Genomic DNA, 15,292 nt, shown 5'->3' with positions numbered 1-15,292 from the left:
TTTTGAGAATCACGTTACATAATGTTTCCTCCATGGCATGTGAACTGAGGGATGAAAAGAGTTAATGCAGGCAAAGGGCTGCAGGAGAGTAGGGACCCCTTCCTATGCAGAGGGATCTTTCTCTGACCCTTCGGAGTCATGGAGACATAAGCAAGGAAGAGACCTCTGACTATTCCGCTAAAAGTTGTGTCTGGGAATATTTGGGAAGTAAGAGATACCTGAACGGTGCTGAATGTGATGGGAGTAATAATTTCTATGCCCCCTGCGCACGTGTGGCATTTAGTTCTCTCTGCTTGGAGTCCTGCCCTATTCCCCTTCATTTCTCAAGCTGTCACTTGGGGAGGAATAGGTGAGGCCTGGGTGTGGTGCACCTTGCAGAATGGCCACCAGAGGGCAGGGTTTCCTTCACATGAGGTTCAGGTTTATACTCAGAGGTTGCTTGATAGCCACAAGGCAGATAGATGCCTGCTGCTGTGCAGGAGGGGTCTCCGTTTCTGAGGGAGGAGTTTGTTTGTAGAAGTTCTCACTGGATTTTAGCCTTGTTAGATTCGGTGTATTCCAGAGAGCAAGGACCATTTTCTTTTGTTAACATGCTTCCTGCCACTCACCCAGTTCTTGTGATCTTCTTAATCATCAGTAAGTAACAATTTATCCTAAATGCTCATGATTTTGTATTTTCCTGTAGTAATGATTCCTTTTTAGTTGTCCTCTCTTCCTGAACCCTCTCCTTCTGTACACGACTAATGTAACAAAGTGTTTCTTTTCTAGGAGGGACCAACGGAGACTCAGTGAACCAGACAGAAGTCCCAGTGGTTCTTCCAGAGGAGGCACCTTTGACACTGAGATGCACTTACCAGACCACTTATTTGGATTCCTATCTTTTCTGGTACGTCCACTATCCCAACAGAGCTCCTCAACTCCTCCTGAAGGGGTCAACTGCAAACCCGAGGGCAGAGGAGCAAGGTTTCCAGGCCACTCTGGTTAAGAGTGACAAGACCTTCCACCTGCAGAAACGCTCAGTGCAAACATCAGACTCGGCTGTGTACTACTGCGCCATGAGTGACACAGTGAGAGGGGCTGCAGGGGGAGCTGAGCACAAACCCAGAGGGCACAGGTGGGGACTGGCTGTGGGCTGCCCTGGGAGGGGGGGTTTCTTCTCTGTCTCTGCTCTTGCATGCTGGAGGCATCCTCAGGGTACTTCCAGCTCTGATGCTCAGAGCCAGGATCCTTGGAATTCTTGGATTGCTGGTCAGAGAGGAATCTAGGCCAGGGCAGTTTAAGAGGAACCTAAGAGCTTGTCTCAGAAATGCCTTTCTTCTCAGCCCAGCCTCTTTCCTCCAGATGGCACAGAATTCCAAGGAAGTGACACCAGCTCTGTTCCATGACATACATGCTGAAATATTCCACAAGCTGTTAAGGAAAATGCCCATGGCACATAGTTCATGGACAAATGTGTGTGACCTTGAAGCTAGTGCTTGTATTTTACAGTTCAGACCAGGATTGGGTGTTTGGCTGAGTTTTACTAGCAGACACTGCATCTCTCTCTAGCAACTCAGAAATTTGTTCTCTCTTTCCTTGAATTTTTAATTTTTTTTATTTTAGGACCGGACATGCAGCATATGGAAGTTCCCAGGTGAGGCGTTGAAACAGAACTGTAGCTGCCAGCCCATACCACAGCCACAGTCACATGGGTTCCGAGCCTCTTCTGCGACCTGCACCTCAGCTCACGCCAATGCCCGATCCTTAACCCTCTGAGCAAGGCCAGGGATGGAACCCACATCCTCATGGATACTAGTTGGGTTCACTTCCACTGAGCCACAACAGGAACTCCTCTCTTGCCTCGACTTTCATTCCTTTGTGGTTGCTCCAGAAATGCTGCTGCCTAAGTAAGTTCCATGAGGCAAGCTTCCTGAGAACATATTCCTTCTCTCAAGGTCAATGGGGATCAGATCAGCCTAGTCAGTAAACACTGCACTCATGTATGTCTTAACTGTGCTCTCATACATCCACCGTCTTCCTGTCATCACGGCAGCTCTTACAGAACACTCAATAATCATCCCAATTCTAGACTTAAGATCTGTACTTTGAGAAACTCTGGATTCTGGACATGGCCAGGACTGCGTAACCTAACGTCTTGTTTCTATCATGGCATTTATGCCTGTGGTCCTTCTGAAGTGAGTCCGATTCAGTAGCCAAGGAAACACTCAGGTGTTTGTTTATGCAGAGATGAGGACACACATGTACCCTTGTTCACTGGGACCCCAAGGGCTTACAATAGTCCCTAGTTTCTCCACCAAAGGAACACAAACCAGAGAAATGTGTGCCTCTCACAGAAACCCTTAGGGGACGTGGCTCAGCAAGAGACGCTTGTCCTAACACCCTGGAGATCTCTGAACCACTCACTCTTCTATCCATCTTGCATGATTCTCTGGGCCTGACAGGTCTGGGTGCAGGTTTTGCAGGGCCTGAAGCTTCTTTGATTTCAGAATTTTTTTTTCCAGCAAAAGAACTTAAAATTAGAAATACACATTTCTGAGTCCCAGGATAATAAGTGGTCCTGAAATACAAGCCTATGTTGATCCATGTTAACTCAGCCCCTGTGGTCTTATAAAGGTCACCTTCTTCTCCAAGACTGAGACATACCATAAAAAAGAACAAAATAATGCCATTTGCAACAACATGGATGGAACAAGAGACTCTCATACTAAATGAAGTGGATAAGAAAGAGAAAGACAAACACCATATAATACCACATATCTGGAATCTAATGTATGGCACAAATGAACATTTCCACAGAAAAGAAACTCCTGGACTTGGAGAATAGACTTGTGGTTGCCAAGGGGGAGGGGGAGGGAGTGGGATGGACTGGGAATCTGAGGTTAATCCATGCAAACTATTGCATTTGGAGTGGATAAGCAGATAAGCAATGAGATCCTGCTGTATAGCACTGGGAACTATATGTAGTCACTTGTGATGGAGCATGATGGAGGATAATGTGAGAAAAGAATGTGTATATTATGTGTGTGACTGGGTCACCTTGCTGTGTGGGAAACTGACAGACCACTGTAAACCAAATATAATGGGAAAAATAAAACTCATTCAAAACATTTTAAAAAAGTGAAATATATTTGTCTTATTTTTGTCTTGATATTTTCAGGTTTTTTACACATAGGCCTCTTTCCACCCAGCATTTAATTTTTTTTTTCTTACTTTTTGGCTGCTACCACAGCATATGATGGTTCCCAGGCAGAAATTGAACATGGGCCAGAACATGGGCAGCACTTGAAGCAATGCCAGATCCTTAACCCACCAACCCACAGTGGGAACTCCCTTCACCTCTTATTAATTTGAGTATTTTCACCTCTATTAGTTTTCGTTCTTTAATTTCTATTTCTTAAAACATTTTACCCCTTTTAAAATCACAGCATTGCTTAAGAGAATTCACGGATCATAAACGTCATCTTTGTAAGCGTGTAACTGAGTGGTTTTTAGCGTGTTCACAGAGCATGCAATTGTCCTTACTGTCTGGCTCCAGAACACCGAGCCCCTGAGCCATCACCCAGACCCCTTTCCCTCAGCTACTGGCATCCACTAAGCCACTTCCTGTCTCTATGGATTCGTCTGTTCCGGGCATTTCATGGAAAGAGTGTCATATAGTGTCTGGCCTTTTGTGCCTGGCTTCTTTCCCACAGTAGAATCTTTCCAAGGTCTGTCCAGGTAACAGTACTTCACTACTTCTGGTGGCAGCCTAACAGTCCACTGTCTGAAAACCCCAGATTTCTTTATCTATTCTTCACCTGTTGGCCATTCATTCAGTTGTTTCCACTTTTTAGATATTATGAACAATGCCGTTATGAGCATCCATGTGCAAGTGCTCTGTTACTCTAAATTCTAATATATATATAAACTCTCATTATATAAGTATGTATAGCCATGGCTGAGCCTCTGTGGTTGTTTTCAGGAGACAGACAGGTATTTGCCCTGGAAATGGGGGCTGTAGTTTTCCGATAGAAACAAAAATACTTGATGTGGCACATATATATATTTTTATGGTCACTCCCATGGGCATAAGGAAGTTCCCAGGCCAGAGACTGAAAGGGAGCCACAGCTGTGACCTATGCTGCAGCTGTGGCAATGCCAGATCCTTTAATGCACTGCACCGGGCCAGGAATGGAACCCGGGCCTTTGCAGTGACCCAAGCTGCTGCAGTTGAATTGTTAACCCACAGCGCCACAATGGGAACTCCTAAACTCTAATACATTTTATGTTAGACCTGTAGGCTTTTTGTTTGTTTTGTTTTGCTTTGCTTCATTTTCTTTGATACCAGCATTTCCTTATGGGTATAAAATGAGTAAATACATGAAAAAATATTATAAATGATGATTTATACCAACATACGATGGCCTGAGATGCACCTATGTTGATTCAAGAAAACCTTTGGAGCACTTACTTGTATTTTTTAGTCATTTGAAGAAATGCTGGGACTATAGTTTACGTGACAGTGTCCACTGCTTTAGGATCTCAGAACACAGTGCATCCAAGTAACACAAACATCTGAAAATAATGCTTCTTTCACGATCACCTTATTCACCCACCGAACGGTATTTGTTCCCAAATATTTGTGGCCCTGACCGTTTTATGGATAATGGGAAAAGCATTTCATTTCCCCCACACACACACCTCTCCTGGGAGACAGGATCACACTCCCACTCCGCAGATGGCAAACCTGAGGTCTAGAGATGCTAAGTAACCTCATCGAGGGCACATAGCCAGTGAGGAGGAGAGCTGGGGCTAGGACCTAAAGCGGATGCATGACCAGTACTCTGAACAACCAGGGGGTAGACCCGTCAAGAAATGTGTCTGCTCTTCCCCAGAACATGCTCACGTTCTAAGATGTCATGATTGGGAAGTTTTCACTTGATGAAAAAGAATGTAATGCAATAATCCAAGCTGTACTTTCCTCAGCTGCCCATCACAGGAGTATATATGTTGCAGCCAAAAAAGGCAGTCCCTCTCTTTTATGTTCCTGAGACATAAAGTTGCTCACACACTCTCTGCTTGAACCGCCTGGCTATTCTAGGGGCCATGGCTGAGCCTCCCTGGCTGTTTTCAGGAGACAGACAGGTATTTGCCATGGAAACAGGGACTGTGTTTTTCCAAGAGAAACAAAACTACTTCATGTGGCAAATGTGTCTCCTCACTGAGGGCGTAGGACACAGCATTTTCTGTTCTGCTACAGTGTATGTCTCAGGGAAACAGGCCCTTTTTCCCACAATTAGCAAATGCAGGTATGATGTTGTATGATGGGGACATTTCATTGGTTCTCTGTGCTTTTTCTGAGCACATTAATAATTTGTGCCAAAGAAAAAACTACCAGAGGCAATTTTCTCACAATAAAAAAGGCCTTAAATCTAATCTCAGCAGAATTGATTTTAGTGGCTTCAACATATCTCAGGTTTTCAAGTTAAAATTACCTGGTAAAGCAGAGAGAGAGGCTAAAAGGAATGTGAGTCTATCCTCAAATCTAGGGTTAAACATACTGATTTATGACAAACATTTACATTTAAAATTTGATGAGGAGTTCCCGTTGTGGCTCAGTGGTTTAAGAACTTGAGTAGTATCCCTAAGAAGGAGGGTTTGATCGTGGCTTCACTCAGCGGGTTAAGCATCTGGTGTTGCCATGAGCTGTGGTGTAGGTCGCAGAAGCCGCTTGGATCCTGCATTGTTGTGTTTGTGGTGTAGGCTGGCAGCTGTAGCTCTTGTTCCACCCCAGCCCAGAAACTTCCATATGCTTCAAGTGCAGCCCAACAAAAAATAAAACAAAATAAAATAAATAATAAAATAAAATAAAATTAGATGCAACTCCTCTTTTGGAAATTACTTGTTCTCACGGACCTCTCTCTAGAGCAGTGACCATAAGTCCCATTATTTAAGGCTGCAAAGAATTTGATGACTATGATGCAAAGGACAAATGCCACTGAAGATTGAACTCTGCAGGTACTTTCAATAGCACTTCTCTTGTTTTGATACCTGCTTTGGCTCCACAGTTTTATATTTTTAGGATTTTTCTCTAATCCAATTTCCACCATACTTAAAGCATGTGCTTTGGAAGTTGAGGGGGTATTTGAGAAATGCATATATTGAGTTTTCACAAAAATTCTTTTATTTAGGCACTGAGTAGAATTTTCTGAATTTATTTTTGTTTACACACAGGTATAATGTCTGCACATATATATATGTATTTTTTCCCCTGCTCCTACCTGAACATTTCACATTCTTGACAGGTTTTATAATTTAGGAGGCGTGATGTGAGCGCATTCATTAATGTAACATACTTGTCAGCACTCTCTGCTTAGAGTCCTGTCCTGTTCTTCACTTCTTTACCTTTTTGCTATTTCTTTGGGCGGTTCCCACGGCATATGGAGGTTTCCAGGCTAGGGGTCTAATCGGAGCTGTAGCCACTGGCCTACGCCAGAGCCATAGCAACGCGGGATCTGAGCCCCGTCTGCAACCTACACCACAGCTCTCTGCAACGCCAGATCCTTAACCCACTGAGCGAGGGCAGGGACCGAACCCATAACCTCATGGTTCCTAGTCGGATTCCTTAACCACTGCGCCACGAGGGGAACTCCCTGTTCTACACTTCTTAAGCTGTCACATGGGGAGGAATAGGTGAGGCCTGGGTGTGGTGCACCTTGCAGAATGGCCACCAGAGGGCAGGGCTTCCTTCAGATGTGGTTCAGGTTTGTACTCAGAGGTTGCTTGGCAGCCACAAGGCAGATAGATGCCTGCTGCTGTGCAGGAGGGGTCTCCGTTTCTGAGGGAGGAGTTTGTTTGTAGAAGTTCTCACTGGATTTTAGCCTTGTTAGATTCGGTGTATTCCAGAGAGCAAGGACCATTTTCTTTTGTTAACATGCTTCCTGCCACTCACTCAGTTCTTGTGATCTTCTTAATCATCGGTAAGTAACAGTTTATCCTAAATGCTCATGATTTTGTATTTTCCTGTAGCAATGATTCCTTTTTAGTTGTCCTCTCTTCCTGAACCCTCTCCTTCGGTACATGACTAATGTAACAAAGTCTTTCTTTTCTAGGAGGGACCAACGGAGACTCAGTGAACCAGACAGAAAACCTAGTGATTCTTCCAGAGGAGGCACCTATGACTCTGAACTGCACTTACCAGACCACTTATTCGGACTATTTTTTCTGGTACGTCCAGTATCTCAACAAAGCTCCTCAACTCCTCCTGAAGGGGTCAACTGCAAACCCGAGGGCAGAGGAGCAAGGTTTCCAGGCCACTCTGGTTAAGAGTGACAAGACCTTCCACCTGCAGAAACGCTCAGTGCAAACATCAGACTCGGCTGTGTACTACTGCGCCATGAGTGACACAGTGAGAGGGGCTGCAGGGGGAGCTGAGCACAAACCCAGAGGGCACAGGTGGGGACTGGCTGTGGGCTGCCCTGGGAGGGGGGGTTTCTTCTCTGTCTCTGCTCTTGCATGCTGGAGGCATCCTCAGGGTACTTCCAGCTCTGATGCTCAGAGCCAGGATCCTTGGAATTCTTGGATTGCTGGTCAGAGAGGAATCTAGGCCAGGGCAGTTTAAGAGGAACCTAAGAGCTTGTCTCAGAAATGCCTTTCTTCTCAGCCCAGCCTCTTTCCTCCAGATGGCACAGAATTCCAAGGAAGTGACACCAGCTCTGTTCCATGACATACATGCTGAAATATTCCACAAGCTGTTAAGGAAAATGCCCATGGCACATAGTTCATGGACAAATGTGTGTGACCTTGAAGCTAGTGCTTGTATTTTACAGTTCAGACCAGGATTGGGTGTTTGGCCGAGTTTCACCAGCCAGAGCATAGGATCTGTTTCATTTACCTGCTCCTCACTTCACTGAAAGAAATTCGAGATAGGAATCCTGTCTGCTTTTGATATATGTTTCTTCCAGAGGTTCCACATTGTGGCTAACTCTGTAAATCCCAAGTGAATGCTTGAGCTTAGGGATTCCTGATCTTGCACAATGGTTTAGGAGTATTGGGAGCTCACGTTGTGGCTTAGGGGTAGTGAATCTGATTAGTATCCACGAGGATGTTGGCTCGACCCGTGGACTCACTCAATGGGTTCAGGATCCTCATTGCCTTGAGCTGTGGTGTAGGTCTCAGACATGGCTCGGATCCTACATTGCTGTGGCTGTTGGTGTACACCTGCAGGAGCAGCTCTGATTCAAACCCTGCATATGGGAACTTCCATATGCTGCAGGTGTAGCCCTAAACAAAAGCTCGCTCCCTATCTATCTATCTATCTATCTATCTAGTTTAAGAGCAATGAGTAGATCTGCTTAGCCTGAGAATCTTGCCAGCATGACAACCCTACCTAAGACCCTCATGTTAGAACTAAAACAAAGTTCATTTTAACTGGTGAAAAATCTAGGTAGGTGAAGATTCATCATTTGACAAAGATGCTTCTTATGTTCAACTGTTCTTCAATTGCCATTGTTCTTCAATTGCCAGTACTGCCCTGAGAGCCTGTGTAAGGCAACATCACAGCTCTCTGCAGCAACCAAGCCTGAAGCCTTAAAATAACTGAAGCAAAGAACAACTTTTGTTTGTTTGTTTGTTCTTTGGCCATTCCCGCAGCTTGTCGAAGTTCCCAGACCAGGGGTGGATCCCGTGCCATAGCAATGACCCAAGCCACTACACTGATAATGCTGGATCCTTACCCTGCTACACCACAAGAGAACTCCGAGCAAGGAAGAATGTTTTGATTTCTTATTTTAATACAACAGGACTTTGCGTAAAGTAAACTTAATCTAGAGAAATAACAAGCTGTGAAAATGACCCTGTTGAATCTTCTCTTTGTTTCATTTGCATAAATAATTACACAGGAAACTAGACAAACAAGCTAACAGACATGGAGCAAACAGTGCTTGCCTTAGAAATTCCTGAATTCCCTCATAAGACAAATAAACAAGGGACAGATAAATACCATGCACATGCCCCTGGAATGAAGAGATCCTGGCTAATACTTTTAAGCATCTAAACCTGACTTTCTAAAAGAAAATACTTAGTTGAGTAGAAACAAGCTATGAGAAGTAAATAGTTGGTTTTCTAGACCTAGTTGCCTAATAAGGTTACCTATCCTTCATAAGACTAGATGTGTAAGGCTGCTGTCATCCAGGTGTGGTCCAGGGATCCCAAAAGAGACCCTTTCAAGGCATCTCATCAAAGTCAGTGAGTTTCCCCTTTTTTGTTGCAGATAAATCCTCAGGTAAACACTCAAAGTAACCCCAAGCTCTCCTCTCTCTTTCCTTCTCTCTGTATTTACCCCTCCTCTCTGGTCCCCTGGTCCACAAATTTTCTTCATGACCCCCAAACACCTACCTTGTCTCAATCTCACAGTGAGACAACTGGGCTCTTTTTGGGAAATCCTTCCTGCACTGGTGCCTAGAATCTGCCTCCACGATGTAAATTGGACAGTGTTCTGGCTCATCTCATCTGTTTCCTTCTCTCGTGCTTTGTTAGTCCAATGTCCAAAAATTGTTCCATTTATCTTGTCCAGTTTTCTAGTTGGAAGATCAAGTCTACCTTTATCAGTGAAGCAGAAGTCACAATAACTTATTTTTATTGTGCTTTACAGATAGATCATTCCATGTAATGGGGGGAGGGAAATCTTATCATTCATCCCCAAATTATTTGAGAATCCAATTACATAATGTTAATTGAGGGATGAATAGAGATAATTCAGGTAAAGGACTGGAGGAAAGTAGGGAGCATTTTCTATGCAGAGGGATCCTTCACTGACCCATGGGAATCATGGCGACATTGGCAGGGAAGACCTCTGACTCTTCCACTGAAAGTTGTGTCTGGGATTATTTGGAAACCCATAGATACCTGAACGATGCATAAAATGATAGAAGTAGTAACTGAATGTTTCACTAAGCATACTTGTTTTTAGGACTCTCTTCTTAAGAGTCTGTCTCATTCTCTTTTATTTCTCAGGCTATTATTGCAGGGAGGAGTAGGGCAGATATGGGTGTGGTGCAATTTGTAAAATGGCCAACAGGGGGCAGGGCTTCCTTCAGATGTGGTTCCCGTTTTTCTTTAGGTGCTGCTGCTTTGACTTACCTACTTTGCAGGCACAAGAAGAGTTTGCTGTGGCTGTGCAAAAAGGAGCTCTTAGTTTCTGAGTGAGGATTTTCTACAATATCCACAAGGAGACTATACTTATTAGACATGGTGTATTCTGGGGAGAAAGTATCATTTACTTTTGCCAACATGCTTTCTGTCACTCACTCGTTTCTTATGATCTTCTTAGTATTCAGTAAGTAATATTTTATCCTAAATATTAATGATTTTTTACTTTTCTATAATCATAGTTAAATTTTAGTTGTCCTCTATGGTTGAAACCTCTCCTTCTGTACATTTCTAACATAACAAAGTGATTCCTTTCTAGGAGAGACCAGCGGAGACTCAGTGAACCAGACAGAAGTCCCAGTGATTCTTTCGGAGGAGGCTACTATGATCCTGAACTGCACTTACCAGACCACCTATTCAGATTTCTATGTTTTCTGGTACATTCAGTATCTCAACCAAGCTCCTCAGTTCCTCCTGAAGGGGTCAAGCGCAAACCTGAGGGGAGAGCATCAAGGTTTTCAGGCCACTGTTGTTAAGAGTGACAGGACCTTCCACCTGCAGAAACTCTCAGTGCAAACATCAGACTCGGCTGTGTACTACTGTGCCCTGAGGGACACAGTGAGAAGGGCTGCAGGGGGAGCCGAGCACAAACCCAAGGGGAGAAGAAGGGCTGAAGTTAGCAGCCCCAGGAGTGAGAATTACATTTGCTTCTTGGGCAGGGTTGACTTTAGAGTTTTTCTGGAAAATGAACCAAAACTCAGGGCTAATTCCTGGGAACCTAGGTGGTTGGCAGTTGCTCTGCAGGTCGCATCTTCAAGAAAACCCAAGCTCTGATTCCCAGCAGTGCCCATGTTCCACCAGAAGGACTCCTCTCTTTTCCAGACTGACTTTTATCAAATTCTGTTGTCTCCAAATGTAACCTGGACGTTAGATGTCATGAAATTAATATACTCATTTAGGGGAGAGAAAAGAAATAGGTGATAAACAACTGCATGAGATAAATCACAATCATAAACCAGCACATGGAGGCCAAGCAAATCAGATACCGACTTCCATGTGGCCGAGACATAAAGCCACTGAGGTACTGGTCTCAGTTAAAGCCTTTGAGCCAGAGCTTCTACCACAGTGGGACGAAAAGGCATTTGAAAAATTTGAATTGCTGTATTTTTGACCTAAGGGAATAAGAACGCACAGTCTGGTGAGTTTGTACTCTTTTGGGCTCTAGATTCAATATTTGAAAGCAAGATTTTTCTAGCTAGATTATTGATTGCTGTCAGACATGTACAGCTGGACCCATTTTGTCCATCAGGAAACTTGCTGTGATAGCATTAAGCAGACAAAGAACTTTATCTGCTATAAATTTCCCCAGGAACCAATGCCTTGGAGTGCAGGAAGAAAATTATGATGATTGAGAGTGAATTGTTTTATCTTCCTGTCTGGAAGAAACATCTGTGAGCTTATTTTACTATAGATTTTGGCTGCAGACCGAAAAAAAAAAAAAAACAGACAAAAACGTGGATGACAATATGTTCTAAGAGGTCGCTATAATCATAATAAATAGTATTCATCATGAAACTTTTTAAGTCCAATATGGCAAATGGTTGCAGCCCTGATACAACTGTTCATTTAATTACAAGTCTCAAAAGGCAGGTTAGAATCACCAACCAAGTCACCGAGCCATGACATGACACAGGCAACCTGTTGTCACCAAGTTCCATTTCCTGTTCTGGTGCAGAAGCATTTCACTGTGCAGTAATTGGATATGTGTTCCGTCAGACACAGGGCAGACACTTAGACCTGAATTTGAGACAGAGCACAGCACATTTCACTCAGAGGAAGAGCTGTCAACATGCAGCTCCCTGACCTGCTGCTGAGAGTTTTCATAGCCTCTGCCTGCCTCGGTAAGGCTGGTAAAGATGGTCACAAACAGCTTCAGCTCCGCTCAGCCCCATGTTTGGGGGTAGAGCAGGTTATTATAGTCTGGTGGGTTTAGGAGGGTTAATGGGCAGGGGAATCGGAACTCTTTAGTCGGGCATTTACTCCTTGCAGCTCTTGCAGCCTTTGGGTACCACCAGGAGAATCAGCCTAATTCATTATTTCTCTCTCTCTCTCTCTCTCACTCTCTGTCTTCTAGGATCCATCAAGGCCCAGAACGTGACTCAAGATCAGCCAGAAATGTCTGTGCTGGAGAAGGAGGCTGTAACTTTGGACTGTGCATACGAGAGTAGTAGTTATAGTTATTATTTATTCTGGTACAAACCACCACCAAGTGGGGAAATGATTTTCCTACTTCATCAGGAGTCTTACAATGAGCTAAATAAAACAGAAGGTCGATATTTTTTGAACTTCCGGAAGAAAGCCAGTTCCATCAGCCTCACCATCACAGCCTCACAACTCGAGGACTCAGCAGTATATTTCTGCGCTCTGAGAGACCACAGTGATGCGGGTGCCTGTGGGAGCTCAATAGAAACCTCAGATCTCAACCTGACTCCCCAGCTATGAACACCTGGTGGAGAATCTCCGTGAGGACAGAAGGCAGGGGCTCTGTCAGCTGGGGAAGGAGGATGAGAAGTGGAAATTTCACTCTAAGGGAAATGCCCTCTTTCTGGCTCAGAGAACTTAGCTAACAGTGTTATTCATCTGAAGCATCTTTAGCTGCAGTTCTTTTCCTTGAAGTAGATCATGCAGCAAGATAATCTTTAAAATGTTGTGGTGATTACATCTTAATGTAAGAGACTTGGCTTTAAAAAAAATTCAGTAATACTTAGCCAAATCTGCACCTGAAGTGTTAGACTTTTAAGTTCACCGCACAGATATTTTATTCATTTCTAAGTCTGACCACTGAAATATCTCTGAAATGGCTCTTCTTGGATCCTCATGAATGACTAGGAATGATGTACAGAGAATCAGTGTCACCACAAGTCTTGACACTAAGGTAAAATGAAGCTCTTTAGTTTGCTCAGAACTAACCGCACCACCTGATCACATTCTCTATATGTAATGACAAAATTATGCATGTTTAAGGTAGAAAAAAGTGACTAGCCAAAGAAGGAATGCTAAAACAAAACAACTCAAAAATTCTACCAGTCAGGAAAAACTCTCTTATAGAATCATATCTTATAGGATGTCTTATATTCTGTATTTTTACCCAATGGGACACGAAGTAACTATTGTCACAACATTATTTACAGATCAACATCACACATTCTAATGGTAATATTCCAATGTATGATTTTATAATACTTTTTGGGTGAATTCCATCTTACTAAATTTTTATTTATTTTCTTTTTAGGGCTGCACCTATGGCATATAGAAGTTCCTGGGCCGGGGGTCGAATCGGAGCTGCAGCTGCTAGCCTACACCACAGCCACAGTAAAGAGGGATCCAAGCCGCATCTGTGACCTACACCACAGCCCGTGGCAACTCCAGATCCTTAACCCACTGAGCGAGGCCAAGGATCAAACCCACATCCTCATGGACAGTAGTCGGGTTCCTTATCACTGAGCTACAATGGGAACTCCCATCTCACTAGCTTTTTAGATTGTTTTACTCACAGGTAACAATGCTGACATGAACACACATGTGTTTGATGATTGCCTTGATAACCCCCAGGAGTTGAATAGGAGTTTCCCTTTAAGCCTTTCAGGTATGGGCCCCCTGATCATCTCTGGGACCCTGGAGCAGAGCACATTTTCACTTTGCAACTACTAAACACTCATATTTGCCCTGATCCACAAAGTTCTCTTATATGAAGGCTTTTCTCTATACTTTAGCTCCTAATGACTCCAGATGGCTTCAGTTTCAGGCAATTCTACACCACAGATGTGCAGACTAGCTGTCATTATAACATCCAAAAAAGGGAATGTCTCTGTGCTATTGTTGGATCATATCAGGTGAAAATTAACCTCGTGAACTTGTTTTTATCTGGAATTCCCAAAAGAAAGACATCTACGAATTCCCAAAAGAAAGACATCTACCTTGTATAAGGATTTTCTTTCCCCATTGTACAAGTAGCAATATCCCAATACAGAACAACTTTCCAGAAAAGAAAGTATAAGTGTGTGTGTGTGTGGATGTGTGTGCATATGAGAGAGAGAGAGAAACAATAAAATTATGTAGCCAGTTATCAAGTAATTAACTAGTAAAACAGATAATTTTGTAAAGTATTGTGGAAGATAGTAAGTAAAGTCCTCCAGAAACAACTTTTAATGAACATAGGTATAAGTAGTATATAAGGGAATAAATCAAGGATTTGACACAAGAAAAATGCAGCCTAGAATCTGGTGCAGGAGAAAGTATTGGTGAGAAATAGTCAAAAGAATCTTCCTAACTTTATTTGGAAAAAAATATAAAATACCAGACCCAAAATATTCAATGGCCTACCTTGTTCAAAAAGTATTTCAATTTATTTGTGCTTTTAAAGTGTGAGGACTCTTCTAGGACATTTTGGAGAAGATCGCATAAGAGCTCCAACTGAAGCCACTGTAAAATCTCGGTCTCTAATCTCTACTTAATCCCTGATATCACCAAATCATACCCTGTTTCCTTAACCAATGAGTTCTCTTATCGTAACACTTATTCAAAAAGTTCTCGATTGTCTCACAACTCTAATTCTTCTAATATCTCCATCAGATTATTTTGCCAACAAGTGAATGAATGCCATCTGGGAAAGAATGCCTTCACAGTGTGCCTGTAACTGATTTTCTGCCTCCTTTGAGGTCACCTGACCTGACCTCTTTGTGGTTTCAGTACTTACATTTATGCTTCAAAGATAAGGAGGTTTTTTACTTTTATTTTTTTGCCCTTTAGGGTCGCACATATGGAAGTTCCCAGGCTAGGGGTCAAATTGGAGCTGTAGCTGCCGGCCTACCCACAACTGCAGCAAAGCAGAATTGAGTGTGTCTGCAACCTACGCCACAGATCACAGCAAAGCCAGATCCTTAACCCATCGAGTGAGGCCAGGGATGGAACCTGAATCCTCATGCATATTAGTCGGGTTCATTACCACTGAGCCACAAGACAGGAACTCCTAGAGAGGAGTTTTTAGGTGTTATTCTGTACTAAGTTCTTATCCAAATTGACCTTAGCAGGACATCCAGGGTATTTCTAGATTATTCATTGCAAATAAACCAGAATTTATGGACACAGGATACATCCGATTGGA

The 15,292-nt window shown here is 43.3% G+C and overlaps 1 protein-coding gene and 2 gene segments (V, D, J or C); all 3 read left to right on the top strand.

Moving 5' to 3' along the window:
- LOC102163475 lies at nt 451-2,764 on the top strand. The segment is given in 2 exon segments: nt 451-636; nt 769-2,764. Coding segments are annotated over 2 exon segments (672 nt in total).
- On the top strand, nt 6,758-10,760 carry LOC102165774. Its single transcript, XM_021099274.1, has 3 exons — nt 6,758-6,959; nt 7,092-7,434; nt 10,448-10,760. The coding sequence occupies exons 1-3, from the start codon at nt 6,785-6,787 to the stop codon at nt 10,662-10,664; spliced, it is 735 nt and encodes a 244-aa protein (XP_020954933.1). The 5' UTR covers nt 6,758-6,784; the 3' UTR covers nt 10,665-10,760.
- Nucleotides 11,339-13,412, top strand: LOC102162553. The segment is given in 2 exon segments: nt 11,339-12,029; nt 12,263-13,412. Coding segments are annotated over 2 exon segments (420 nt in total).

Source organism: Sus scrofa, chromosome 7, assembly GCF_000003025.6.
Source record: "Sus scrofa isolate TJ Tabasco breed Duroc chromosome 7, Sscrofa11.1, whole genome shotgun sequence".
Lineage (NCBI taxonomy): Eukaryota > Metazoa > Chordata > Mammalia > Artiodactyla > Suidae > Sus > Sus scrofa.
Note: the sequence above shows the minus strand (reverse complement) of the source record. Positions and strands in the feature narration are given on the sequence as shown.

Bases quoted from the DNA above. Each gene is read 5' to 3' on its own strand.
- LOC102165774 (XM_021099274.1), top strand. From the start codon at position 6,785: ATGCCTGCTGCTGTGCAGGAGGGGTCTCCGTTTCTGAGGGAGGAGTTT. The intron at 6,960-7,091 runs GTAAGTAACAGT...TTTCTTTTCTAG, and splicing joins TGTGATCTTCTTAATCATCG to GAGGGACCAACGGAGACTCA. The intron at 7,435-10,447 runs GTGGGGACTGGC...ATTCCTTTCTAG, and splicing joins CACAAACCCAGAGGGCACAG to GAGAGACCAGCGGAGACTCA.